The sequence below is a fragment of the Mesoplodon mirus genome (genome assembly GCF_964341445.2).
Source record: "Mesoplodon mirus genome assembly, chromosome: 2".
NCBI lineage: Eukaryota > Metazoa > Chordata > Mammalia > Artiodactyla > Ziphiidae > Mesoplodon > Mesoplodon mirus.
This window is the reverse complement of record NC_138977.1, coordinates 171,301,706-171,329,535: the sequence shown is the minus strand read 5'-3', so window position 1 is coordinate 171,329,535 and position 27,830 is coordinate 171,301,706. Positions and strand designations below refer to the sequence as shown.

At 35.7% G+C, this 27,830-nt stretch overlaps 1 protein-coding gene across 2 annotated transcripts in view; it reads right to left on the bottom strand.

Moving 5' to 3' along the window:
• Positions 1-27,830, bottom strand: part of SLIT2 (slit guidance ligand 2) — a 377,012-nt gene that overhangs the window by 45,238 nt on the left and 303,944 nt on the right. For both annotated transcript variants that reach the window (XM_082611084.1, XM_082611085.1), the window contains 7 exons: positions 26,327-26,395; positions 23,609-23,680; positions 22,680-22,751; positions 20,837-20,908; positions 17,928-18,091; positions 254-378; positions 22-119 (listed from right to left, as the gene is read on the bottom strand). In XM_082611084.1, coding sequence (XP_082467210.1) covers positions 22-119; positions 254-378; positions 17,928-18,091; positions 20,837-20,908; positions 22,680-22,751; positions 23,609-23,680; positions 26,327-26,395 — 672 coding nt within the window. The remainder of the gene's footprint in view (positions 1-21; positions 120-253; positions 379-17,927; positions 18,092-20,836; positions 20,909-22,679; positions 22,752-23,608; positions 23,681-26,326; positions 26,396-27,830) is intronic.

Below are 27,830 nucleotides of genomic sequence, written 5' to 3'. Positions count from 1 at the left end.
GATCACAGACCAATGACCTACCAGAAGCCATCTTTTTCTCCTTCTTTTAAGTGGCAAGTTCCTCCATGTTTACATGGGTTACTGATGCATGCATGAATTGGAACATCACAGTCCTGCCCCTGGACAAGGAATGGTCAAGTTGAGTGTAAATAAAGTAGTCCTCAGCACATAGAGAAAGCACAGCAGAATAATAAAGACCCACCAAGGAAAGCTATGTTTTCAGATCTTGGTTCCCACGACAGCTTCTACTTACCTTGAAACCATATGGACAGGTGCAGCGATAAAAGTCAACTGGATCATTGTTACAGGTGCCATCATTTTTACATGGATTTGATAAGCAGGGATTACATTTAGCTAGAATATTGACATCTACAGGACCTAAAAATTGATTGAAAAATATAAGAAGTGGATGCTTTCTGTTTTCAGTTCACTTAAAATTATTTCAATACCTTAATGTAACAGTAAATTTTGTATAAAATTATTATTGGTCACATATCTATATGTGTTTCTCTTCCATGACAAAACCAGAAATCAGCATCATCATAATTATCTTTAAGAACGCAACAGGATGCCGTCTCATTGGGAGTTAATAGTGAAACTCTCTGATGTCACAGTAGGGCTCTGAGCTGTGAGCTTAGGTAGTTAAGATCTGACATTAGTGATGCCAGCATCAAAGGGTCAGTCCCCTCATTAGATGACTAGCCTATGTGGATGCTTTCCATGGCCAGTGTCTGCAACTTAACTCGGGCGGCTGGTATGGAAAGCCATGAATCCCAAAGAGGACTGTGGGTGTGTGCACTGGGGGATGGGTGGGCAAGGTTTTGAATAAGTACAAATTCAGGAGACCTTCAAGATGGTGGAGGAGTAAGACGTGGAGCTCACCTTCCTCCCCACAAATACATCAGAAATACATCTACATGTGGAACAACTCCTACAAAACCTACTGAACGCTGGCAGAAGACCACAGACTTCCCAAAAGATATATATATTTTCTTCCTTTTTACTTTTTGTGAGTGTGTATGTGTATGCTTCTTTGTGTGATTAAGTCTGTATAGCTTTGCTTTTACCATTTGTCCTAGTGTTCTGTCTGTCCATTTTTTTTTTAGTATAGTTTATAGAGCTTGTTACCATTGGTGGATTTGTTATTTGGTTTGGTTGCTCTCTTCTTCCTTTCTTTCTTTTATTACTTTTAATTTCTTTTATTTTTAACAATTTCTTCATTTTTTATTTTAATAACTGTTTCCTTCCTTCCTTCCTTCCTTCCCTCCTTCCTTCCTTCTTCCATTCATCCATCCACCATCCATCCATCATTTTTTCTCCCTTATCTTCTGAGCCATGTGGCTGACAGGGTTTTGGTGCTCCGGGCAGGTGTCAGCCTTATGCCTCTGAGGTGGGAGAGCCAAGTTCAGGACACTGGTCCACCAGAGACCTCCCGGCTCCATGTAATATCAAATGGCAAAAGCTCTCCCAGAGATCTCCATCTCAATGCAAAGACCCAGTTCCACTCAATGGCCAGCAAGCTACAGTGCTGGACACCGCATGCCAAACAACTAGCAAGACAGGGACACAACCCCACCCATTACCAGAGAGGCTGCCTAAAATAATAATAAGGTCACAGACACCACAATACACACCACCAGACACAGTCCTGCCCACCAGAAAGACAAGATCCAGCCTCATCCACCAGAAAACAGGCAATAGTCCCCTCCATCAGGAAGCCTACACAACCCACTGAACCAAACTTAGCCACTGGGGGGAAGACACCAAAAACAATGGGAACTACGAATCTGCACCCTGCGAAAAGGAGACCCCAAACACAGTAAGTTAAGCAAAATAAGAAGATAGAGAAATACACAGCAGATGAAAGAGCAAGGTTAAAACCCACCAGACCAAACAAATGAAGGGGAAATAGGCAGTCTACCTGAAAAAGAATTCAGAGTAATGATACTAAAGATGATCCAAAATCTTGGAAATAGAAGGAAAAAATACAAGAAACATTTAACAAGGACTGAGAAGAACGAAAGGGCAAACAAACAACACAATAAATGAAATTAAAAATTCTCTAGAAGGAATCAATGGCAGAATAACTGAGGCAGAAGAACAGAAAACTGACCTGGAAGATAAAATAGGGGATATAACTACCACAGAGGAGAATAAAGAAAAAAGAATGAAAATAATTGAGGACAGTCTCACAGACATCTGGGACAACATTAAAAACACCAACATTCGAATTATAGGGGTCCCAGAAGAAGAAGAGAAAAAGAAAGGGACTGAGAAAATATTTGAAGAGATTATACTTAAAAACTTCCCTAATATGGGAAAGGAAATACTCAATCAAGTTCAGGAAGAGCAAAGAGTCCTGTACAGGATAAATCCAAGGAGAAACACATGAAGACACATATTAATCAAACTAATAAAAATTAAACACAAAGAAAAAATATTAAAAGCAGCAAGGGAAAAGCAACAAATAACATACAAGGGAATCCACATAAGGTTAACAGCTGACCTTTCAGCAGAAACTCTGCAAGCCAGAAGGGTATGGCAGGACATATTTAAAGTGATGAAGGGGAAAAACCTACAATCAAGATTACTCTATACCAGCAAGGCTGTCATTCAGATTCAATGGAGAAATTAAAACCTTTACAGACGAGCAAAAGTTAATAGAATTCAGCACCACCAAAACAGCTTTACAACAAATGCTAAAGGAACTTCTCTACACAGGAAACAGAAGAGAAAGAAAAGACCTACAATAACAAACCCAAAACAATTAAGAAAATGGTAATAGGAACATACATATTGATAACTACCTTCAATGTAAATGGATTAAATGCTCCAACAAAAAGACATAGACTGGCTCAATGGATAAAAAAACAAGACCCATATACAGGCTGTCTACAAGACACCCACTTCAGACCTAGGGACACATACAGACTGAAAGTGAGGGGATAGAAAAAGATATTCCATGCAAATGGAAATCAAAAGAAGCCGGAGTAGCAATTATCATATCAGACAAAATAGACTTTAAAATAAAGACTATTACAAGAGACAAAGAAGGACACTACATAATGATAAAGGGATCAATCCAAGAAGAAGATATAACAATTGTAAATATACATGCACCCAACATAGGAACACCTCAATCCTTAAGGCAAATGCTAATAGTTATAAAACAGGAAATCTACAGTAACACAAAAATAGTGGGGGACTTTAACACCTCACTTACACCAATGCAGAGATCATCCAAAATGAAAATAAATAAGGAAACACAAGCTTTAAATGACACAATAGACCAGATAAATTTAATTGATATTTATAGGACATTCCATCCAAAAACAACAGAATACACTTTCTTCTCAAGTGCTCATGGAACATTCTCCAGGATAGATCATATCTTGGGTCACAAATCAAGCCTTGGTAAATTTAATAAAATTGAAATCGTATCAAGTATCTGTTCTGACCACAACGTTATGAGACTAGATATCAATTACAGGAAAAAAATCTGTAAAAAATACAAACACATGGAGGCTAAACAATTCACTACTAAATAACCAAGAGATCATTGAAGAACAAAGAGGAAATCAAAAAATACCTAGTAACAAATGACAATGAAAACACAACAACCCAAAACCTGTGGGATGCAGCAAAAGCAGTTCTACGAGGGAAGTTTATAGCAACACAATCCTACCTCAAAAAACAAGAAACATCTCAAATAAACAACCTAACCTTACCCCTAAAGCAATTAGAGAAAGAAGAACAAAAAAACCCCAGAGTTAGCAGAAGGAAAGAAATCATAAAGATCAGATCAGAAATAAATGAAAAAGAAATGAAGGAAATGATAGTAAAGATCAATAAAATTCAACACTGGTTCTTTGAGAAGATAAACAAAATTGATAAACCATTAGCCAGACTCATCAAGAAAAAAAGGGAGAAAAGCCAAATCAATAGAGTTACAAATGAAAAAGGAGAAGTAATAACTGACACTGCAGAGATACAAAGGATCATGAGAGATTACTGCAAGCAACTATATGCCAATATAATGGACAACCTGGAAGAAATGGACAAATTCTTAGAAAAACACAACCTTGTGAGACTGAACCAGGAAGAAATAGAAAATATAAACAGACCAATCACAAGCACTGAAATTGAAACTGCGATTAAAAATCATCCAACAAACAAAAGCCCAGGACCAGATGGCTTCACAGGCGAATTCTATCAAACATTTAGAGAAGAGCTAACACCTACTCTTCTCAAACTCTTCCAAAATATAGCAGAGGGAGGAGCACTCCAAAACTCATTCTACGAGGCCACCATCACCTTGATACCAAAACCAGGCAAGGATGTCACAAAGAAAGAAAACTACAGGCCAATATCACTGATTAACACTGATGCAAAAATCCTCAACAAAATACTAGCAAACAGAATCCAACAGCACATTAAAAGGATCATACACCATGATCAAGTGGGGTTTATCCCAGGAATGCAAGGATTCTTCAATCTATGCAAATCAATCAATGTGATACACCATATTAACCAACTGAAGGAGAAAAACCATATGATCATCTCAATAGATGCAGAAAAAGCTTTCGACATATTCAACACCCATTTATGATAAAAACCCTCCAGAAAGTAGGCATAGAGGGAACTTACCTCAACATAATATAGGCCATATATGACAAACCCACAGCCAACATCATTCTCAATGGTGAAAAACTGAAACCATTTCCTCTAAGATCAGGAACAAGACAAGGTTGTCCACTCTCACCACTCTTATTCAACATAGTTTTGGAAGTTTTAGCCACAGCAATCAGAGAAGAAAAAGAAATAAAAGGAATCCAAATCAGAAAAGAAGAAGTAAAACTGTCACTGCTTGCAGATGCCATGATACTATACGTAGAGAATCCTAAAGATACTACCAGAAAACTACTAGAACTTATAAATGAATTTGATAAAGTAGCAGGATACAACATTAATGTACAGAAATCTCTTGCTTTCCTATACACTAATGATGAAATATCTGAAAGAGAAATTAAGGGAACACTCCCATTTACCATTGCCACGAAAAGAATAAGATACCTAGGAATAAACCTACCTAAGGAGAGAAAAGACCTGTATGCAGAAAATGATAAGACACTGATGAAAGAAGTTAAAGATAATACAAGTAGATGGAGAGATATACCATGCTCTTGGATTGGAAGAATCAACATTGTGAGAATGACTCTACTATTCAAAGCAATTTACAGATTCAGTGCAATCCTTATCAAACTACCGATGGCATTTTTCACAGAACTAGCACAAAAAAAATTCACAATATGCATGGAAACACAAAGACCCAAATAGCCAAAGCAATCTTGAGAAAGAAAAATGGAGCTAGAGGAATCAGGCTCCCTGACTTCAGGGTATATTACAAAACTACAGTAATCAAGACAGTATGGTACGGACACAAAAACAGAAATATTGATCAGTGGAACAGGATAGAAAGCCCAGAGATAAACCCACACTCCTATGGTCACCTTATCTTTGATAAAGGAGGTAAGAATATACAATGGAGAAAAGACAGCCTCTTCCGGAAGTGGTGCTGGGAAAACGGGACAGCTACATGTAAAAGAATGAAATTAGAACACTCCTAACACTACACACAAAAATAAACTCAAAATGGATGAAATACCTAAATGTAAGGCCAGACACTATTAAACTCTTAGAGGAAAACATAGGCAGAACACTCTATGACATAAATCACAGCAAGATCCTTTTGGATCCATTTCCTAGAGAAATGGAAATAAAAACAAAAATAAGCAAATGGGACCTAATGAAACTTAAAAGCTTTTGCACAGTAAAGGAAATCATAAACAAGACAAAAAGACAACCCTCAGAATGGGAGAAAATATTTGCAAATGAAGCAACTGACAAAGGATTAATCTCCAAAATTTACAAGAAGCACATGTAGCTCAATATCAAAACAACAAACAACCCAATCCAAAAACAGGCAGAAGACCTAAATAGACATTTCTCCAAAGAAGATATACAGATTGCCAAGAAACACATGACTGGATGCTCAACATCAGTAATCATTAGAGAAATGCAAATCAAAACTACAATGAGGTATCACCTCATACCAGTCAGAATGGCCATCATCAAAATATCTACAAACAATAAATGCTGGAGAGGGTGTGGAGAAAACGGAACCCTCGTGCACTGTTGGTTGGAATATAAATTGATACAGGCACTATGGAGAACAGTATGGAGGTTCCTTAAAGAACTAAAAATAGAACTACCATATGACCCAGCAATCTCACTACTGGGCTTATACCCTGAGAAAACCATAATTCAAAAAGAGTCATGTACTACAATGTTCATTGCAGTTCTATTTACAATATCCAGGACATGGAAGCAACCTAAGTGTCCATCGATAGATGAATGGATAAAGAAGATGTGGCACATATATACAATGGAATATTACTCAGTCATAAAAAGAAATGAAATTGAGTTATTTGTAGTGAGGTGGATGGACCTAGGCTTTGTCATACAGAGTGAAGTTAAGTCAGAAAGAGAAAAACAAATACCATATGCTAACACATATATATGGAATCTAAAAAAAAAAAAAAAAAAAAAAGGTTCTGAAGAACCTAGGGGCAGGACCGGAATAAAGACACAGATGTAGAGAATGGACTTGAGGACACAGGGAGGGGAAGGGGAAGCTGGGATGAAGTGAGAGTGGCATGGACATATACACACTACCAAATGTAAAAGAGATAGCTAGTGAGAAGCAGCCATATAGCATAGGGAGATCAGCTCAGTGCTTTCTGACCACCTAGAGGGGTGGGATAGGGAGGGTGGGAGGAAGGGAGATGCAAGAGGGAGGAGATATGGGGATATATGTATATGTATAGCTGATTCACTTTGTTATAAAGCAGAAACTAACTCACCATTGTAAAGCAATTATACTCCAATAAAGATGTTAAAAAAATAAAGCAAATAAAAAAAAGAAAAAACAAAGAAATTTATCAGTGCAAATAAAAATGCAATAATATGCACCTGCCCTGATAATATTAGTCCAGTACTGTTATTTTTATACAGGAGATACAAAACACTGCCACTTTTATGCTTAGGACAAGAAACCAAAAATGAAATCTTCATTATATCCTCCCTCATGTCCCTTCAGTTCAGTTTGTTAGCACATTAGCACAGGCACAAGATGAGTGAGATTTCTGTGTCTTCCTTGCCGAAAGAAAAATACTGCTGAAGTGGTCTCTACTTGCAATCTCACCTTTTGGGATACACATTAAAAAAATGTCATAATCCATGCAAGGTCTAGATTAAATGCAGATTCAGTTGAAGATACATTCCTTTGGCCACACATATTTGTTCTACAAGTGTCTAAAAATGTAGATATTGTACCATCCTCAATAAAATTATGTTCCATTAAAGTTACTTTTTGCACTGTTTGTGAGAGCTCACTAGACTGCATTTTGGCAACTGTCTGATGAGTACACTCTGTCAGAGTGACACTTTTATATTTAAAATACAAATATTTTATAACATAAACATTAATTATATTTTTGCTTTCACCATCAACCTCTCTGTAGTTCTTTATCCTCACTGGAATTAGCAGTGATAATTCTAAGTGTATGTCTCACCACACATAATTTCTAGCAAGGTTATCTGAGGCAGCTGTATAGTATCTCTCCCCTGCCTCTACTCTTCTACCACTGCTCTAAGCTTCAAGGTACCTCCACCCAAAAAGCTGTATGACTTCTGCTAATATAAACTTTCTTTAATCAATTTTTCTACAGATTAGAGACCAACAGCTTACTGTTGGTCTACTTACAGAAACGCATATATGAAAGAAAATGTGAAGTAACATGGTGGCCATTAAAACTCTTCATACCTAAATATTCCCTTACCCTAGGAAATACATATTCATATAATGGTTTTGGAGTACAATCCAAAAAAGGACAGCATTCTATACTGTTCAGTTTTTCTATTAACAAAAACCCTGAAATATGTTTACATAGAGATTCCTGTTTCTTTTTCAACTATTTGGAAATAAATGACAGTTCTGGGGATCACTTTTTTTTTTTTTTTCGGTACGCTGGCCTCTCACTGTTGTGGTCTCTCCCGTTGCGAAGCACAGGCTCCGGACGTGCAGGCTCAGCGGCCATGGCTCATGGGCCCAGCCGCTCCGCAGCATGTGGGATCTTCCCGGACCGGGGCATGAACCCATGTCCCCTGCATCAGCAGGCGGACTCTCAACCACTGCGCCACCAGGGAAGCCCTGGGTATCACTATTAATGGGAAGGGTTGGTGTTTGCTCCCAGTGACACCTCAATCACTAGGGGAGGCCTTGCCTGTATCTCCTCTGCTTTTTCTTGGTACCAGAAAAACGAATGCAGTTGTTGTATCAAATTACAGTTGGGAAATTGCTGGAATTAATACTGAAGTGAGCCATGTAGAAATTTAACTTCTCACCCTCCTCCAATGTATTTATCAAATAAATTTAGCTATTCAGTACATTGGGGAAGTAAATGCAGCAGTTAATTAGAGCAGTATGTTAAATTAATGTCATACTCCACAATAAATGGCTTTGTGTTTGCTAAAATGATCACACTTAGAATCAGCACTAGGAAAGGAAATATCTAAATGGTAATGGATTCTTGAGCTAGGCTAGAAGAAAGAAAACTCTTAGAACAAAGGCATAGGGTGAAGCAGCTAAGAATGTACGCCATCAAAACAGCACGTCAGCAAATGTAAGGACTGTAAACATTCATCTGGCTACTTCCCAAGACCTTGAGGAAAATTGTCTTTTAGTCTAATTCTGTGCTTTCAACTTCAAAAGACTGTAGTTTGAATGGAGGGGTTCAGGGTTGGCAGTTTCTAGGTTTATTCTGTGGAATGTGACATTTTTAAAAAATTATATTTGATTATTTAGATGAGAAGCTCAAGATTGTTTTAGAAAAAAAAACTGAGTATGTTTTGAAGAATTATTTTAATAGAGTATGCAGATAATGAAATTGCCAGGCTGAAGCATCATCTGTCCAGTTTTTAGCACAGTCGAGATTTATTGAATAAATATCCACTGAACCATATTTGATTAATAAGCACTATCTAATTTCTCCACTTTTTTTCCAGGATCAAGTTTCATTTTTAATATAGCACGTCTGCTCAACTATTTTCAGTATCTGCAGTTTCTTATGGGTATATGAAGGGAGACTGTTGCTCTCCCATACATATTCAGTTTAGCTATAAGAATCAAAATAACAAGATTTCTCATGTGCACAGGCTTATTCTGATAACTTCCTAAACCCACAAACTGTTTTGGCAGCATCAGGTTGAGGAATATATAAAATATTGAATTCTAATTTCTTCAGCTTGGTAAAGTTGACTACTATAGCTACCATTCTATTTACTTGTCCTTTTTTCAAATCCCTCTTTTAAAATCAATTTTTCAAAGATAATTTCTTATTTCTAGCACTTGAGTTTGAGTGAAAGGTAGTTCAAAAGATGTTTATGAATTATAGAAATTCCAAATAGCAGCATCCTCTGATATGTCCAAATGTCTTAAAATGGTATGATTCCTTTTCCTATTTAAATTATAATTCCACCTAACTAAATGTTCTTCTTATAATGTGATTTTTACATCCACTTGGTTTATCTAAATCCATTTATTTTTATATTCTAACCCCTTGGAACTATATCCTTTGTATCTGGTTCTCTTCTCTCATTCATCTTCCCACCCATATTTTGCTTCTCTTCTAAGTCTACCTTCTATCTTGTCTTTGCCTTCAATTTGTGGTTCATTTTCCATCCAGGACAACTACTCTGAGACCCTTTCTTGAAAAGTTCTTATTCAAGGGTAATCACATCTTTAATGTGTTTCTATAACAAGGAGATAATATCAGAGCCAAAGGGATATGCTAAAGTCAAAATAAAATGGTAGAAGGGTTAGCATAGTTCTCTAAGAGCAAACCAACACATAGAATCTTGCACACTTGACTGGTCCCAGATGAAAAGATGTCCAGGAACAAGAAATAGACAAGCTCTTATCATAATGCTTAGTAATCTTAGGAAGAGAATCAGAAGTCAACCAGGCCAAGTTAGTGATCTAGATGTGTTACTTAACTGTATGGAATTAGGAGAGTAAAGGCAGTCATCTCAATGGGTTGCTTTAAGCTTTAAATGAGATGTTAATGAATTCTGAGCACAGAATATAGTGAGAAAAAGCACAGGAGCCACAGAAAGTTCTGACACTCTTTAAAGCCTAGACATCCAAAGAAGGCAGGGGCTGGGAGGGACATAAGTGGTTTACTTAAAAGGAGAAAAGAGAGTAAGTCTTCCTCTGTATGTTTGTTCAAATTTTAGCACAAAGGCAAATTAGAGCTTGCTGTTTATTCATTCATTGCAAGTTCACTGAGTACCTTCGGTCTATGCCAGAAGCTTTTGAAATCTGGAAAAACTGTAGGGGCTATTATTAACTAAATCAAGGGAGAGTGGAAATGGGTACCGAGAAATAATTTCCCATTGGGTAATGACACCTAGAGTTAATGATTTTATGTTTTTAAGGACTGCAACTGTGATTTGTAAATCTGGCGTGGACAACCACGAGAAATAACAGCACACAATTAAGAAAGAGAGGTTCTTTTTGTTCTTGCATTGATGCTTGGCAAGGAACTACAACTTGCTTGCTGATACAACTTCACCAATCTTCAAACTTTCTTTCTTCCAAAAGCCGGTTCCAAGAAGTGTTAAATTATTGCCAACACATTAGCCCTCAGAAGATGTGTGCCATAGAGGAGAAAGATGCTGCAGAGGAGAAAACAAATCTAGCTTCCTGAATGCAAATGTTTACTAATGTCACTGAAATGAAGGCCAGTCTAGGATATCTAGATGATTTAAAATTAGGTCTTGACTTAAGAGAGTTCTCTAGCACCAGCTATATGGAGTGGAGTTGTGTTTAGCTTAATAATTCAAAGGGAAAATGAGCAGAAAGTTTGGTTAACAATTTGTCTTTGTCAGTTACTTTAACTTTGATGGAAGAACTGCTGGACTGCAAATCCATTAAAGCTGTAGGCAGACTTACTTACTTGACTCAAATCACTAGCTATGCACCTGACACTAATATTGCCACCCTCTGAGAATTGTATCTCACTTTGACTTATGACTAAAAGCTCCAAACACAAATTTCTCACTATATCCCAGAGTCTGCCTTCATTCTGGTGTCCCTTGGACACATGAGTCAAATAGTAGAACCCGCTAGTCCTGCCCTTGTATAAAGTCAGACGTAGATCAAAGACAACTCAGAAAAAACAAAGAGGGATATTTGATATTGGGCATAGCTAACTAGTAGTTCAGTAATAGAGACATCTATGGATCAACTACAGGACACAGTTGCAAGAGAATGTGGAAAATGGGAAGGCATATTTTGGAATATGTGTTTTAAGTTTCTGTAAGCCAGCAAGGGGGAGGAATTCACTAGGTGAATGGAAATATGAATCTGAAGTTCATAAGAAAAGTCATGGCTAGATACTTGAAGCCACAGGACCAAAATCAATTAAATTAACAGGGCTAAGGAGAGAACCCCACATATGTGAATATTAAAGAGTGGGTAAGAAAGAGATGTCAGCAAAGGAATGAAAAGGCAATGGGAATGTACAAGAGGGAGCAGTGGCCACCACTGTCTAAGATGAAAAGAGGGCAAATAAAGAAGCTAAAAAGAAGCTATTGAAATGGGCAAGAGGGAAGTTACTGGTGTCCTTATAGTTTCAGTGGAGGGGTAGAGATGGTCCCTAGATGATAGGGGGTTAAAATCCTAAAAATTTGCATTTTATAAATGGTTAAACAAAAACACGAAGATGGGGCTTCCCTGGTGGCTCAGTGGTTGAGAGTTTGCCTGCCGATGCAGGGGACACGGGTTCATGCCCTGGTCCGGGAAGATCCCACATGTAGCGGAGTGGCTGGGCCCGTGAGCCATGGCCGCTGAGCCTGTGCGTCCGGAGCCTGTGCTCCGCAACGGGAGAGGCCACAACAGTGAGAGGCCCACGTACCGCAAAAACAAACAAACAAAAAAGACCAAGATGGGTATTACACCTCTGGGATTCCCTGGCTTGGCCATTTGCTACACACACATATGATCTTAAGCCAGTAAATAAACTTCTTGAAGCACACTTAAAAAAAAAAAAAGAGCAATAATTACTTCATGGAATTATTGTATCAGAGATGATATAGATGTATGATATTTAAGAACAGAATACAAATCATTAATTCTCATCACCTATTAAAATAAATGTCTGTTAAAAATTTCCCAGTGTTTTAAGTTTTTTAAAAAGTGTAATGAAAAACAGCCCTTGTTTGTTTTTTAAAGATGGTGCTTTTAGCAAATAACTATGTAGAAACCTGAATATTTTCTTTAGTCAGCGAGCAAATCATAATCCCCCAAAGCTAAGGTTATTTCAAATGTATAACTATGTTCTAGTGATACTAAATCTGAAAATGTAAAAAGGATTTGACCAAGTTTTAAATACTATTTCAAAACAGATCTAACTAGTAAATTTTTCATTACTTTAGGTTAAATTATTTAATCACCTTCATACTTTAATTAAATGATTAAGGACAATATTAACTAATAATTTTGAGGAAAAAAACCCCCAAAAGACCTTGAACTTGTCAAGAACACCCCCCAAAAGGAAATGTTGATCTCACTGGGAAAAAAAAAAACTGACAATATTACAATATTATTACTGAGAGATGTGGAATTTTCCCCAGAAATTCCAGAATCTAGAGGATTCTTCACCTATAAAAATAGCAGAAGAGATCAACCATGTGGTGGTGGAATGTTGATCATTCTGGGATATGAAAAGGTCCCAGGTTTCCCAACCCCTTAGCTGATCTTTATAGATAACTAATGAGGTATGTTGAGCACCATACCCCTGCCTCTTCATTGGGTTCCTGGCTACTAGACACCTGACCACTGGGGCTGTTTTCCCTGATTCGTGCTCCATTCTCAGTTCCACTTGACTCACTATAAGAGTCTCCTGATGCCCTGGTGGACCTGGTGGTATTGGTTACAATTTCACAATTGTTTGGTTTGGATATACATTAATATTGTATATATATTTCTATCACCAAACTTCCATATCGTTTTGCAATTATCCATTTAAATGTTATCTATCAGTAGAATATAAGCTCCATAAAAGCAGGGGTTTTTCTGTCCTATTTATTATTATATTCTTAATACCTTGGAGCTGTGCCTGGTGCCTAACAGGAACTCACATAATATTTGTTGAATGAAAGAGGCAATATACCACTTGTTTCCTTTAGACTGCTCACTCCTTAGCACATTTAAGTGTTTAATAAATGTCTGTAAAATTAGAAGTGAACAATTTAGTAGCCTGCATAGCTAAAGCTTCCTGAACCAATATAGGGAATATTAGAAATTAACAATATTCTACATTCCATGCTCACGTTTTCAATGAAAACCTGGAGAGGGCAAAACCCTTCATTTTCTGCTTGAGCATTCTAATGTCATCTGATATTTAAAAAATGAAGACAGGACATTTGGGTTATAACAACAAGTCATGACCATCTGCTCCTCATTCAAGAATGCCCTAATCTGGGTATTAATTAAATATACTCTGATAATCTATTTCATTCAGTTCATTTATTTCTATTGTGCACTGTAACTATGAGATTATACTACAAAGAAAATACTCTGAAAAATGTAAGATAAATATTGTATTGAAAGAATTAATTAGTCAAAATAATATTATTTTCTTTTCTAGCAGAGAAAATATTTAAGTTGTATTTAAATATAGCTACATAAACATGTTTTCAAATAAAGAATATTCATCTTCCTGCTGTAATTTGAAATTACATATTTACAAACTTTAATATTAGGAGTATGTACTTACATGATTTTCATGAATAAATAAAACACATTAAAACTGGCACAAAAGTTAAGTTAAAATATAAAACCCTCAAATTATAAAATATTTAAAGAAGCATAATTTTACTGCTTTCAAGCTCATAAAGCATGTAAACTCAAAAGCACAGTACTCAGTAGATTTCCCAGAATTAATTATTTTAATGAATGGATTAGAATACTTTGTCTTTACCAATCCATTTATTATGAGTAAATATTTCTAGGAAAGAATATGAGAGTGGTTCACAATATTCTGAAAAATATCGAGAAATGTTGGCAAAGAACATTATGAGTTTCAAAGTTTGCTATCTCTCTAAAATTATGTTAAGTTATAGAAGAACTGAGTAAATCTTAAAGTTTGCTAAGTGCAATTACACTAAATTTGTTGAGGTTCTGAATGTCTACAGTTCTTGCCAGCTGGCTTACACCTATGCTGTCTGCTATGTAGTTTAGGATGTACCTTGAAATATGTGTGATTTGTTAATTTGATGAGTCAGTGAATATTAAATAAACTGTCACAGTTCCAGCATTTTCCTATATTACAGCTGGGCTCCTGCAGTTCCACCCACCTGTAGCTCAAGTCCTCACACTTGCCTGCTTATCCAAACAACTGGCTTAGACACTCTTGTAAGAAACCTTTCACAGCCGCTCTCTGACAGGATTTCTTCATCTGAGCCCTGTAGCAACAGCACTATGCAATATGGTAGCCACTAGCTACATATGTCTATATAAGTTTAAATTTAAATACAATTAAAAAAAATCATTTCTGCAGTTGCCTTAGCTACATTTCAAGAACCACATGTGGCTAGTGGCTACCATATTGGATAGCACAGGTATGGAACATTTCTATCACTGCAGAAAGATATATCAGGCTACACTTATCCAGACCAAAGCATATTTCCATTCATGCTATACTAAGAACAAAAGATACTATTAATGAAGAAAAGGTCAAATCAATTAGACAAATCTTGAGTTAAACAGACATTTATGCATATATGTATGTATGTTGTATTCACTGGCCTTCTGGGAACATTTAACAAATTAATGTGGGGACTTCCCTGGTAGCACAGTGGTTAAGAATTCACCTGCCAATGCAGGGGACACGGGTTCAAACCCTGGTCCGGGGAGATCCCATATGCGGCAGAGCAACTAAGCCTGTGTGCCACAACTACTGAGCCTGAGCTCTAGAGCCCACGAGCCACAACTACTGAGCCCACGTGTCACAACTACTGAAGCCTGTGCACCTAGAGTCCGTGCTCCACAACAAGAGAAGCCACCCCAGTGAGAAGCCCACGCACCGCACCTAAGAGTAACCCCCGCTCGCTGCAACTAGAGAAAAGCCCATGCACAGCAATGAAGACCCAACACAGCCCAAAATAAATAAATAAATAAATAAATAAATTTTAAAAAAATTAAAAAAAAAAGAAATATCTTCATGGAACTCTAAGCTTTAAGAATTGAAGATAAACACCAGCATTTTTCAAAGTGGAGTGTGAGTATCCCTGGGTACAGAGAGTGTAACAGAATCAGTCTGCAGTTGCTCAACTTGTCTATATACTCTTTCCAGAATCAATCTGCCCAATAATATGCCTACAAATAAGTTTTTATGCCAGTTTCTCCTCCCCTATCTCCCCTTTGACAATCATCTCCACCTTACAAAAAAATGATATACTTCTCAGCCCACCAGAAATTTACCATGGGGCACTGCCCCAAGGAAGCATCTGAGGTTACAAAAGAATAATTAAAAACACTGGTTATTTGCAAAGGCTCTTGCAATCAATGCACATAATCCCAGAGAGGCATTTCCAATAAAATTTTAATTTCAATTTTGAATATATTAGCATATTGATAATTATGCTGTTGCAATCAGTGTTGCTTTAAGCATTATTGACAATTCTAATAAAAATTTAAAAACTCATAGATCTTTAGTGGTAGGAAATTTTAAATATTCAAATTATATACATATTTTTGGTAGTGAAGAATGATACAGCTCTCTGAGGTACTGGAAATATAAATTCAAGGAGAAAAATCGAAGTTCGAGGAAAAAGAGCAACATAAAATATTGAGGATCTTGTTTTTGTTTCTTTTAAAATTGGCTGTGATATTTAGATTCCACCAAATACATTTAAAAGAATAATGGAAGAGTGTTGTTTTAAGATATCAATATTTACAATGCACTGTGGATTACATCTCCTGTAACCATTTATAACTATGAAATAACATCAGATGACCACTTTAAAATGTTTGGAGGAGGGAATATAGTTTTTGAAAATTCCTTCTTTCACCAACAGAACATGGCATGCCATCCCACATCATATTTTTGCTGGTGTTTTGAAATGTTATAATAATAAAAATGGCAGCTAACCTATACTGAGAGCTTATTGTGTGTAAGGCAGTAAGCATGTTTTATATATATTAAATAAATGAATCATTTCCCCCAACTTTATTGAAAAATATTTGACAAATATAATTGTATGCACTTAAAATGTATAACCTGATGATTTGATATATATATACACTGTGTAGTGATTAACAAGAGCAAGATAATATACATCCATCACCTCACATAGTTAACTTCTGTGTGTGTGTGTGGAGAATGCTTAAGATTTACTCTCAGAAACTTTTAAGTATCCAGTACCATATTATTAACTATTGTCACCATGCTGTACATTAGATCCTCAGAACTTATTGTCCTTATAACTGAAAGGTTGTACCCTTTCACCAACATCTCCCCATTTTCCCTCTCCCCTGGCCCCTGGAAACTACTCTTCTATTCTCTGTTTCTGTGAAAACGACATTTTATTTTCTTTTTTTTTTTTTAAGATTCCACTTATAATATCTCATCTAATCTTAAAAAAAACCCTTTCTGGTATGTATTATCATCACCTCTGCCTACAGACGAGGAATCTGAGCCACAGGCTGGTTAAGCTAGTAAACTAAAGTTACATAGCTATTGAAAATTGAAGCTGGGATTTAGCCCAGGTGAAACCAGGCTGGTCTTCATTCTGTGATACACTGCACACTATTACCTACTTAGATATGTTTTCCCATCTACATGATCAAATGTTGAAATCTTATCTTTTCAGGTAGGTCTGCAACTTTCTCTATGCTCCACAATACCCAAGGTTTAGTTTTACCCATAAAACAAGTTTAATAAGCATTTGCTGCTTACACATTTAGAATTTTTAAGAATTTCTCTCCTCCATCTAATAATTAAAAGTGGCCCTCTTGAAACATCAAAAATTAAGGGTTATAGTAACCTTCTACCTTATTTTTGGTAAGAAACTTAAATCAATATATTTGACTAGAAAAAGTGGAAAGATATACAAAACAAGTTTAATAGTGATTATCTTTTGGTATTGTCATTAATTATTAGATTTAGATCTTTAGTTTCTTATTGTTTACATTTTCTTATTCTTTAGATTTTCTATGTTGGGCATAGATTACTTCTGTAATAAGAGAAGAAAATATTAGTTACTAAGCCACTGTATAGAATTCACAAGTACATAAAACAAAGGGAAAAGAAAAGGATCCAAACAAGCAAGAAACAGCACCATCAACATAGGAAGAGTGAAGCACAAGAGGTGAGTCGGAAGGTCTGGCCTGAACACTGGGGAGGGCTCGTTTCTCCTTACCTGGAATCAGGAAGCCACAGGGCCCTGGCAGCCCTAGGAGCAGGGTACACATTCAGACAAAGCAAAAGCAAAATATTTCACTTGTTAGACGCTATGAGAGGAATTTCCAGAAATTGTGTACTCTTCATTTCTCCATACATTTTAAAGAAAACTTAGTCATTTCCAATGGATTATTTCTGTGATTTATTTCAAAATAAATTCTTTCCTTGGGCTCCTCATGTAACTGCTCTGTCTTCTCCAAGTATGGGAAGAAACAGTAATTATTTATTGGAGTTTTTCAGCTATACCCATGAAATCTAGCAGCCCATGGTTTTCTTTTTTCTTTTAAATTAATACGGTGAAGTTTTATTTACAGAAGTACAACTGGTTAAGAACTATACCTTGACATGTAAATTTTTTGGAGGGAGTTGTGAGTAATAGTTTATCTGCCATTTCTCCAGGACCAGCACAGCGAGCAATTCCTGGTTCTTTGTATTCCGACTTTACCCAGTCGGATAACCACTGCATGTTACAATCACAGTAAAGAGGGTTGGCTCCAATTGCTCTGTAAAACAACACAACAAAAGCACACACACACAAGTATGGAAGCACCGTTATTATTTCGTAAGGGACCATAATTTATGGTGATACTCAGTAGAAAATCCCTATACATTTATTGATAAAAATTTAGAAGAAAATGGAGGCATTGGGGATTCCCCATTTTACTGAATTATGTGCAACTGCGATTTAGTGAGTTGTCACCAGTGTTAACACTTACCTGGCTTTACAAATTCTCCTTGTATTTTCAGACAGTTTTATACTGCGTGCAAGCACACCCCAAATGCACATTAACACTTCCTTCATTCACCAATGATTTACTTAGAACCCAGTCATTATGCCAGGTTCTGGGGACCCAAATATAAATAATACATTATTTTTAACCCCAAAAAACTCCTTCTGCAAAGGTGATTAACATAGACTCATACATACAAGTAATTTTCATTAGAAGTGGTATAGCAGAAGAATTTACAAGGTAACTATGAACAGAGGGTAACTCTTCTAGGAGACTGGTGGTTTAAGAAGTCTGAGCTTTTAGATATTTAGTTTTAAGTATGTGGAAAAGGTTGGAAAGGATGTTTCAGGGTAAAGAACCAGTAAAACGCAAGAAGATAAGGAAGGGCGTAAAATAATAAAGACACATAAAGCTAGTTCCCCAGAGCTGATTTGGAATTCCATTGGACGTTTGTCCCTTTAAAGTTTTTCATTTTAGAACTTTGGTTCCTACTCACATAAACAGTTGTAGTGATAGGAAAAGTAATCAAGATAATGCTTGATTATAAATGCTAGCTATTTATTGTATCATTATGATATACAGGAATTGTGCTAAGCCATTTATATGAATTACCTCATTTTATCCTAAATAGAAACTCCATGAGATCAACATTAGTAACAACCCATTTTACAGATTAAAAAACTGAGGCCAGAGACGTTAACCAATGGATTCACAAATTTGCCAAACTTGGGCACACGTAGTGTGTGCATAAAGTAGCATTTAATTCTGATTTATAATTAACTTCAGATTAGTAATGTTTCTAGGTATATAGTCTAAGCAAAATTATTCTCTTATGAAGAGACTTTCAAAATATACTTACAAAACCATAATACTTTATATTGCAGCTGTTTTAATGTCAAACTCTAGCCAAGAGTTGGAGTGAAGTAAATGTTATGCTCATATGTATGTCAGATTCAAACCTTTCTTTTAAATTAAAAATGAGGAAAATGATGTTTTTGAGTCATTTGATCTCATCTCTACTGACATTTGCTAAGTCCTTACTATGCCAGGAGAAACAGTAAAAACTGTGAATGGAGCATAGCTCTCTTTGGTCTGGGGTGTAAAAGACAATTGCATAAAATGAAATACATGACAAATAGGATGCATGACAAAGAACATCCAAATTGCTCTCCCTGTTGGGGAGGATGGTCATATAAAGGACAATCCTACTTAGCTCAAGCAGCACCTTTCCCACGCAGACTTTTCTGATTCATCACCCTAACACTAGTTGAACAGCCACTTCCTTCTCTAGGTGGCATTCCCTGCCGCAGTGCCACAGTCCTGCACCCCTGAGCCAGGGGTCTCATTTACATGGGATCTCAGGCAAGTGATTTCCATGGAGTTTGTAGAGAAGTGGACCTGATGTCAACTTTGAGGTTGGAGCAGGGGCTCACACATGAAAAAATGGAGGTCTTGCCTCCAGGTACCTAGTAGTTTAATGTAATGGAAGGGATATTGACAGCAGCAGTCCCATTGACAAAAACCTACACTGATAACACAGCCCCTATAAGGGAAATTCAGATGTAGCATGATTGACTAATGGCTCCTATTCTCTGCCCATCCCCTTCTCTCAATTTTCTAAACTTCTTATCTTCTGGGGTTTGGTAGACTTGAAGAGGAGGGCAAATCCAAGAAAAAATATGGCAAGTAACCTCTTCTGGAGAACCACCAAGGGCCAACTGATATTGATATTTAAGCTGAAGCAGATAACTGTCACCAGGTGATGCCAAACTCAGCCTGACCTAAGAAGGCTTTGGATTCTAGGGCTGTTCTCTGAACTTCCTTCCAATTTGCCAAGGCCTTAACACTACAGCTAAAAATAATGGAACAATGGAATTTAACCCAGTTGTGTGCTTTGGACCTCATTATTAAATTGTTTTATTGTACTTCCAAGAAATATGGAGGTACAAACAGCCTGCTATGAGAGAGAATGCAAAGGAAAAAAATTTCAGCCAATATGAGGATTTGGCTGTTTTCCTCTCCCACACCATAATGTCTTAAACTTTGTCTAATTTATTTCTGCATGGTGCCATAGTCACTGCTGAGTAATATTTGCTAAATAAATGAATCCAGTTTGAGCAAATCAGGATATGCTTCCTTGAGGAGGTGATATTTGGGATATGACTTGGAGAAGCAGGGTTTGGGCAGACTGAATTGAAGGGGAGCTGATATTTAGAATCAGAGAACATTAAAGAAAAGGCATAGGCTAGGAAGTTGGGGAGCCATGTTTGTAAGAAGAGACATTTTTGAAAGCAAAGAGAGCTCAACTAATGGGGAGTTAGGGCCAAAAGGATAAATTAAGGCTATTTTGTAGAAGGCACTATATCTAGATTGAAAATCTTTACATCTTCTTTAAAGATGGAACCAATCACATTTTATGATGTGACAATAAAAATGGTGGCAGAGGATCATTTGTTCCAAACTCACTTGCCAGGGAGAGTTTGACCCTAAACCCACATTCATGAACTAGATACTCACAGGTGTGATAATGCAGAAAGATCGTTGAAAGCACCTTCAGGCACAACCGAAATGTCATTTCCATGTAAAGAACTAAAAGCAAGAAAAAGCAAAATTAAATTTCCTATTATTTCAGGGAGTTCAGAAAAATCCCCATGCATATATGAGACTTTAGTTTATAACAAGCTTTTAAAATTAGTGTAGAAAATATGGTGTATTCAATAAATAGTCTTTACACAACTGGGTATCTATTTGGGGAAGCAAAATGTTAGTTCCTTCTTCACATCATATGCATAAAGTTAATTCTAGATCGAAGAGTTAAATGTAAAAATAAAACTGAAAGTGTATTAAAATATAGACGAGCTCCGTTTTATAAATATGGAATATGGAAGGCTTTTTAAAGCACTATATTCTAAAACTCAGAAATCATAATGGAAAAGAGTGATAAATTTTTGACAATGTAAAATATATCCATAATATAAAAGATTACAAAACAATAAGGTCCTACTGCATAGCACAGGGAACTATATTCAATATCTTGTAATAAACTATAAGGGAAAAGAGTCTGAAAAAATATATACATATATGTATATATGTGTGTATGTGTATACATATATATATATATATAACCAAATCACTTTGCTGCAAACAGAAACTAACACAACATTGTAAATCAACTATATTTCAATTAAAAAAGATTACATATAAAAAACAGAATGGGAAATATCTGCAACATATGTAAGCTATAAAAAGACCTGCAAACTTAGAGTCAAGTGCATAAAGGCAGCTATGTTAATAAGGAAAAGACAAAGAAACCACAGAAAATGGGAATTGATACAATCAGGCTCATAGAATAAGAAATACAAATGCTCAATAAACAAAATATACTCAAATGTTCTAGTAATTGGAATTGCAAATTAAAAGAGGAATGGAAAATAATGTTCCATCTGTCATATGACAAAAATGAAAGGATTAATAATACTTAATATTTACAAGAGTGCTTTGAAATAAGTACTCTGTTAACATAGCATTGGTGGAAAATAAATTGTAAATTGTTTTGGGGGACAACAAGATGACTACTTTTGGTATTCTCCTAATATGCTTGACAGTAAGATGGATGTATAGAATGTTCATTCCAGCACTGTATAGAATAATGAAAATTTGGAATCAAACCAAATGATAGTAAAGATGAGGATACTTAACTAATTTATGGTCCCTTCATTCTATGGAACCCTCTTTACCAGTTAAAGAGTTAAGGAATATTACATATGATGGAATGGAAAGTCTAAAGTCTAAAGCATATTGTTAAATAAAAATAGTCAATGACAGACTAAGAAAAACCCTATTTATGGTTTTTAAGTTATACAGCTGTAGGCATACATATATCAATACATAAAAACAAACATAAAAAAGGACCAGAAGAGAACATTGAACTGTTTAACTGTCAATTCTGGGGAGAGGATTGGGATTGAGGACCACATTTTATTTCATGTACTTTAAGATAAATTTTGTATAGTAAAAATATGTTGTGTTGCATTATATAACTTTTAATGAAATTAAAATTTCCTAAATTTCTTGCAAAATTAGTTAAATCTATATAAAACTACATCTTAATATCATATATTATCAAATAAGTCACCCCAGCGACAACATGTTACAAAAGAGAAAATTATGTTGTCCAAGTAAAAGCTGTTGAGAATTGATACCGTAAGATAGAATTTTCCCATTTCCAAATTTTTAGTAAATCCGAATTTATATAACCCAAAATATCCCAAAATAAACAAAGCAGTTAAATCATTAAAGAGACAACCCAAAATCCAGATGCCTGAGAAAAGAAGTATTTTGTTAAACATAAGATGCTTACAGTAATCGAAGAGACTTCAATCCATCGAAGGTTCGAGGAGGAATGCATCTCAAACGGTTGTAACTAAGAATTCTGAAAGCACACGTAAGCCAATTTGTTTTACTCTAGTATCCCCAAATGGCCAAATGTCATTTTAAAAAATAAAGCAGTTAAGAAAAGTGTTACTTTAGCATCTTATAAATTGAGAATATTGACGCATAATATCCTTTCAATCTTTGTGCTGCTTCGCCAACACAACATATTTATTTCTAAAATATAGTCTAGAATGCTTCCTACCACTACTGTTGCTGTTGCCTCAACTGTGTCCTTCCTAAGGTGACTTCCCCTGAATGGTTTCCAAGTTTAATTCCTTGTAGGAAGATTGACAGTTGTAATTATGTTGTCAAGCGTTTGTCTTTTTTGCTGTAGCAACATTGACACCCAGACAAAGAGCTCCGCCCTGACTTTGACTAGTGTGAGGCGCAGGTCTTGGTCGCATCTGAAAGTCTGTCTTAAGGATCTCTCCCAAACCTGCCACCAATACAAATTATTCTTTGTTTCTTTTATAGAACCCAACACTTTTTTTTTTTTTTTCTTTTGCAGTACGCGGGCCTCTCACTGTTGTGGCCTCTCCCGTTGCGGAGCACAGGCTCCGGACGCGCAGGCTCAGCGGCCATGGCTCACAGGCCCAGCCGCTCTGCGGCATGTGGGATCTTCCTGGACCGGGGCATGAACCCGCATCCCCTGCATCGGCAGGCGGACTCTCAACCACTGAGCCACCAGGGAAGCCCCCCAACACTTTTTATACTATCTGTATTTGTTTACTGAGGTTTTTATTTGTCTGTTTCTCCCAACAATATTAACATTCCTTGAGGGCAGAAACTCTGTCTTGTTTACCAGGAATATCCAGTGAGTTAAGGAATTAACTTAGTACCATACTTCCTACTCACAAGGTGAGGAGCTGAGTCATGTTGCTGAAGCTCTGATTAGAAAGGGTGCTTATTCGGTTGTTACTTAAGTCTCTAAAAGAGAAAAAGAAAGAAATGGAGTCTACTGTTACCATAGAAATTGACATATTAGAGATTCTTAGAAAGAAAAGGTTCTTCTTGCTCACAGTTATAGCAGCATTGTTAGGACTCAGCTTTTATCTGAAAATAACAAAACATTGGGTAATCCTCTGGGGTAGACTGTAATGTTATTCATAATTATTCATGCCCAAGCCTGCTGAAATTAGAAGTGACCATGTGCCTTGCTTTGGCCAGTGAAGTGTGGGCACCAGCGCTGGTTTCACTTCAGAGCAGAAGCTTTAGAGCTGAGACTCTTCTCATATCCCTTTGCTCCCACATCTGCAAGGCTCCTATATTCCACAGAGAGGCTGTACCCATTGCCTGGTCCCAGGGCAAAGACACGTGGAGGCCATTCACAACAGACACATTTGATAGGTGAGAAATAAACCTTTGTTCTTGAAAGTTCCATCAGTTACACATACTTTATTTTCACTGTCACATACAAATATTCAAACTGGATAACTGAAAGAATCCCTCATTTAGTTACATTACAATGTCTTCTTTAAAAACAACACCATAATTAAAAACTTTGCCTGTGGCAAAGTCACTGGCACCTAGATGGTCCTTAGTAAATGTCTGTTTAATAAATGATAAGTAAATGAGAGAGATGTGGATTTTTTATCAATGCTAAATGGGTATTTATAAGTGTAATTTGTACTACAGGTTGTAATTTATGTTCAGTGAACTTGATCTTATTTTTATTACATATAATATATACATGATATATATAATATAATGATATATAATACATATTATAAATATAATACTGTAATGTATAATGTATTTTAATATATAATAACATCTATATAATGACATATATGTTTTGCATTTTGCTTTAGAAAAAATTTAGTAAATATATACATACATTCACTCACATATATATGACAATGTGATACACATATTAGTGAATATTCACTAATTTTTATCTAAAGCAAAATGCCAAATATATGACTAAAGGAAGATTCATGAATAAATGGAAGATTATGGGTCATAATTTATGTTCATCTATGTCTCTGTGTGTATTTATGTTCACTATATTTTTCTGAAGCAAAATATATGAACAAATGCAAGGTTCAGAAAAGCTGCTGAAGATTATACACATTCCCTTATTAAAATACCAAAGTATCAGTAAAATGGACCAATGAAATTGTGAAAATGGTAGGAATGTTATAGGAGCTTTATAATCCATCTTCTTAGTTGCTGAAGTACTATGGCTAAATTTTAAAAAATAAGTACATCGATACTAGCAGAAGTTACTTGCCTAGAGTTGTATAATAAGTCACTGGTAAAACCATTTCTGGATCTATAAATTCTCATTTTTCATTTCCAAACTGGTTTTAAATAATCACATGCTGTCTCACAAATGACCCAATTCTGCTGAAGTGACCCTTTGGAAATGGCAACAATTTAATGGTTTATTTAACAGAACAAATGTATGTAATCAGTTCTTGCTGCTATTAAATAAATAACTAGAGGCAGAACAAGATATCTTAGAGGATGTTCTTTTTGCTTAATTTAATCATTTGTCATTTGAGCAGTTCTATACACTTCCTACAAAGTGTTTGGTTTTCACATACATTTAAGGAAAGCTGAAAAGGATCAACAGTCTCCACGTGCTTAGGGTAAAGTTCACAATGAGAAACATAACATTTTCTGCTACCTAGGTTTCTAGAATTCACTAATTAGGAACAAACCCCCTTTCTTCTAGGAACATTGGAAATATAAGACAGCATATTTACTCTAAAATCAGATAGATGTAAAGATAAAGTATTTCCCTTTATATCCACTATCGTTGCTGACTTTTTTGTTTTGTGACAAGTTTTATAAATTACCAACAAGGCTACTCTAAGTGTGACATTATATATAGTAAGATTATATCTTTTTAAAAATATAGTGTGCATAACTAGATTGAAATGAAATGTTTGTATGTTTACCTATAACCTTGTATTTACAACTTAAAGATTGTAAAAAATTGTTTACATAATGAAAGAGAGATGCTACTTTAGGAGGACATCAAACTGGTAAAAACAATTCAATGTTTTGACATTTATACTCAGAATGTCAGTATCTTTGTCAAATTTACTTAAATACTATATGAGTAAATATGGATTTTATAAAATAAATTTTAATACTGGAAGCCCATTTGTTAATTCATAGTGTATTAAATAAGAAAATCAAGCCTAATAAACTATATTTATAATATATTCTCAGTAAAGCTATTACTATCTACTCTGTTTTATTTAAAGTCGAGAGTAAAAACATTGTTTTCCATTTTTTTTTCCTTGGATTGTCATAAAATAGCTCATATTAATCTTCAGTAGAAGTATGCAACTTACTGCCTTTCTATAATTCTCTGATACTTAGACTTCATTGTATTTGTACTTTGAATAGAGGAGGACCTTTTTCTAAGGTGCACCATTGCCTGATTGATATTCAATGAAAATGTGGCTAGTGATCCAGAACCACAGTGAGCAAGAAGGGAAGCATCTAACTGAAGATGATTTATATTATCTGAAAGGTTCAATAAATCTTCTGTCCCTTGCTATCCCCATTTTCATGAAATAAAATAAGAAGTCAAAGACAGAAAAATACATTACTCACATAAGTGTTAAATGCTTGTAGTTAGAGAGTTCCTTAGGAACCAGTGTAAACTGGTTTCCATCCAGATACCTGAAAACAAAGAAACAATATTATTTTTTTAAAAAGTAACAATAGTGAATCCTCAAATAGTTGAACAATATTTCACTCTCAATTGAAGCAAGGAAACACTTGGAAATTTCAGCTTTAAGATGTCATGTTCCCAGCTAGGACTGCTATTTAAGAGAAGTAAAAAAACCACAGTTGTCCAATCCAGTAGAATTCTTTTGTGGATTACTTAGGCTAAATTATAAAACCAAGGAGAGACTGGTGAGTCCAGTTCTTTGTGGTTTATCTAAGAAGGCAAGGCATGTATCCAACCATTTGTGTGTCAGAAAGAAGGGTCATTCAATCGCCTATATTTTAAGTCAGCCTTCAGTTCACCTGTGTTTATGTGGAAACAACACCATGAAATGCATTCACTACTGGCAGGAAGTTGCTACCACCAGCAAGACCAATCTTTGCTGCCTTACTTTGTATCAACACACTTAGTAAATAACAACGGATGATTCAAAGGATATATTTGGGAATTTGAATGTAATTAGATTTCAGTTTAAAAAAATCTTAGAAACAGTTCTACCCTTGTACATCTGCTTGGTGATATTAATTTTAGAAGGTTTCATAGAAAATCACAACATTTATCAAGTGCACAAGTATAGCACAGTAACAATACAGTGATAAGCAAATAACCACATGTAAGTAAAATTTCCCTTTCTGATTAGAGTCAGCAGAATGATCAGAAAATAAAAAAGTCTTTGGGCTAACAGTCAAGACACAGAAGTAAATGAATGCTTAAAGGTATATCCATGATGTCACAAAAAGAAAAATAATTTCATCTCCTCCCAAGGCTGTTCTTTCCCAGAATGTAGACAGTGATGGGTAAAAATGTCTTTCAGCAACTTGGGCCATCTGGTTATAGATGTGCCCACAAACAATTCTGCCACATTGGACATGTTGCCCACCCTGCCCCAGGGCTGTGGCCTATCTCCATATCTGAGGTTGAGGTTTGTATTTTTGCTGGATATAGAAGTAGTTGAGAAACTGCCTAAGATAGCTATCTATTTCAAATACTTCAAAATGAAAAAAGTTACATAAAAGGCACAAGTTATCAAAATATGTAATGAATATGTGATTAAGAGTCAGGCTTTTTATGACTTCTTATGCCTATTCAAATTTTCTGACTTCAGGTTTCAACTTCTCTCCCCTCTTTTCTCTAGCTAAGCATTTCTTGGTACCACTAGAGGGAAGCATAATCCCATGTACTTCAGCACTTTTCCTTTACTCTAAAAAGCATCTTAACACAAAGCTAAAAAGGTTCAGAATGTGCACTATGAATGCTTACAAGTAAAACAATCTAAGAGAGAAACTATATGGAACTGATTAAAAATAATGGATACCATTTGTTCAAAACTGTCCACCACTACATACTTATATTTGCCAAATTCTTTAATAATTTAATATAATATGC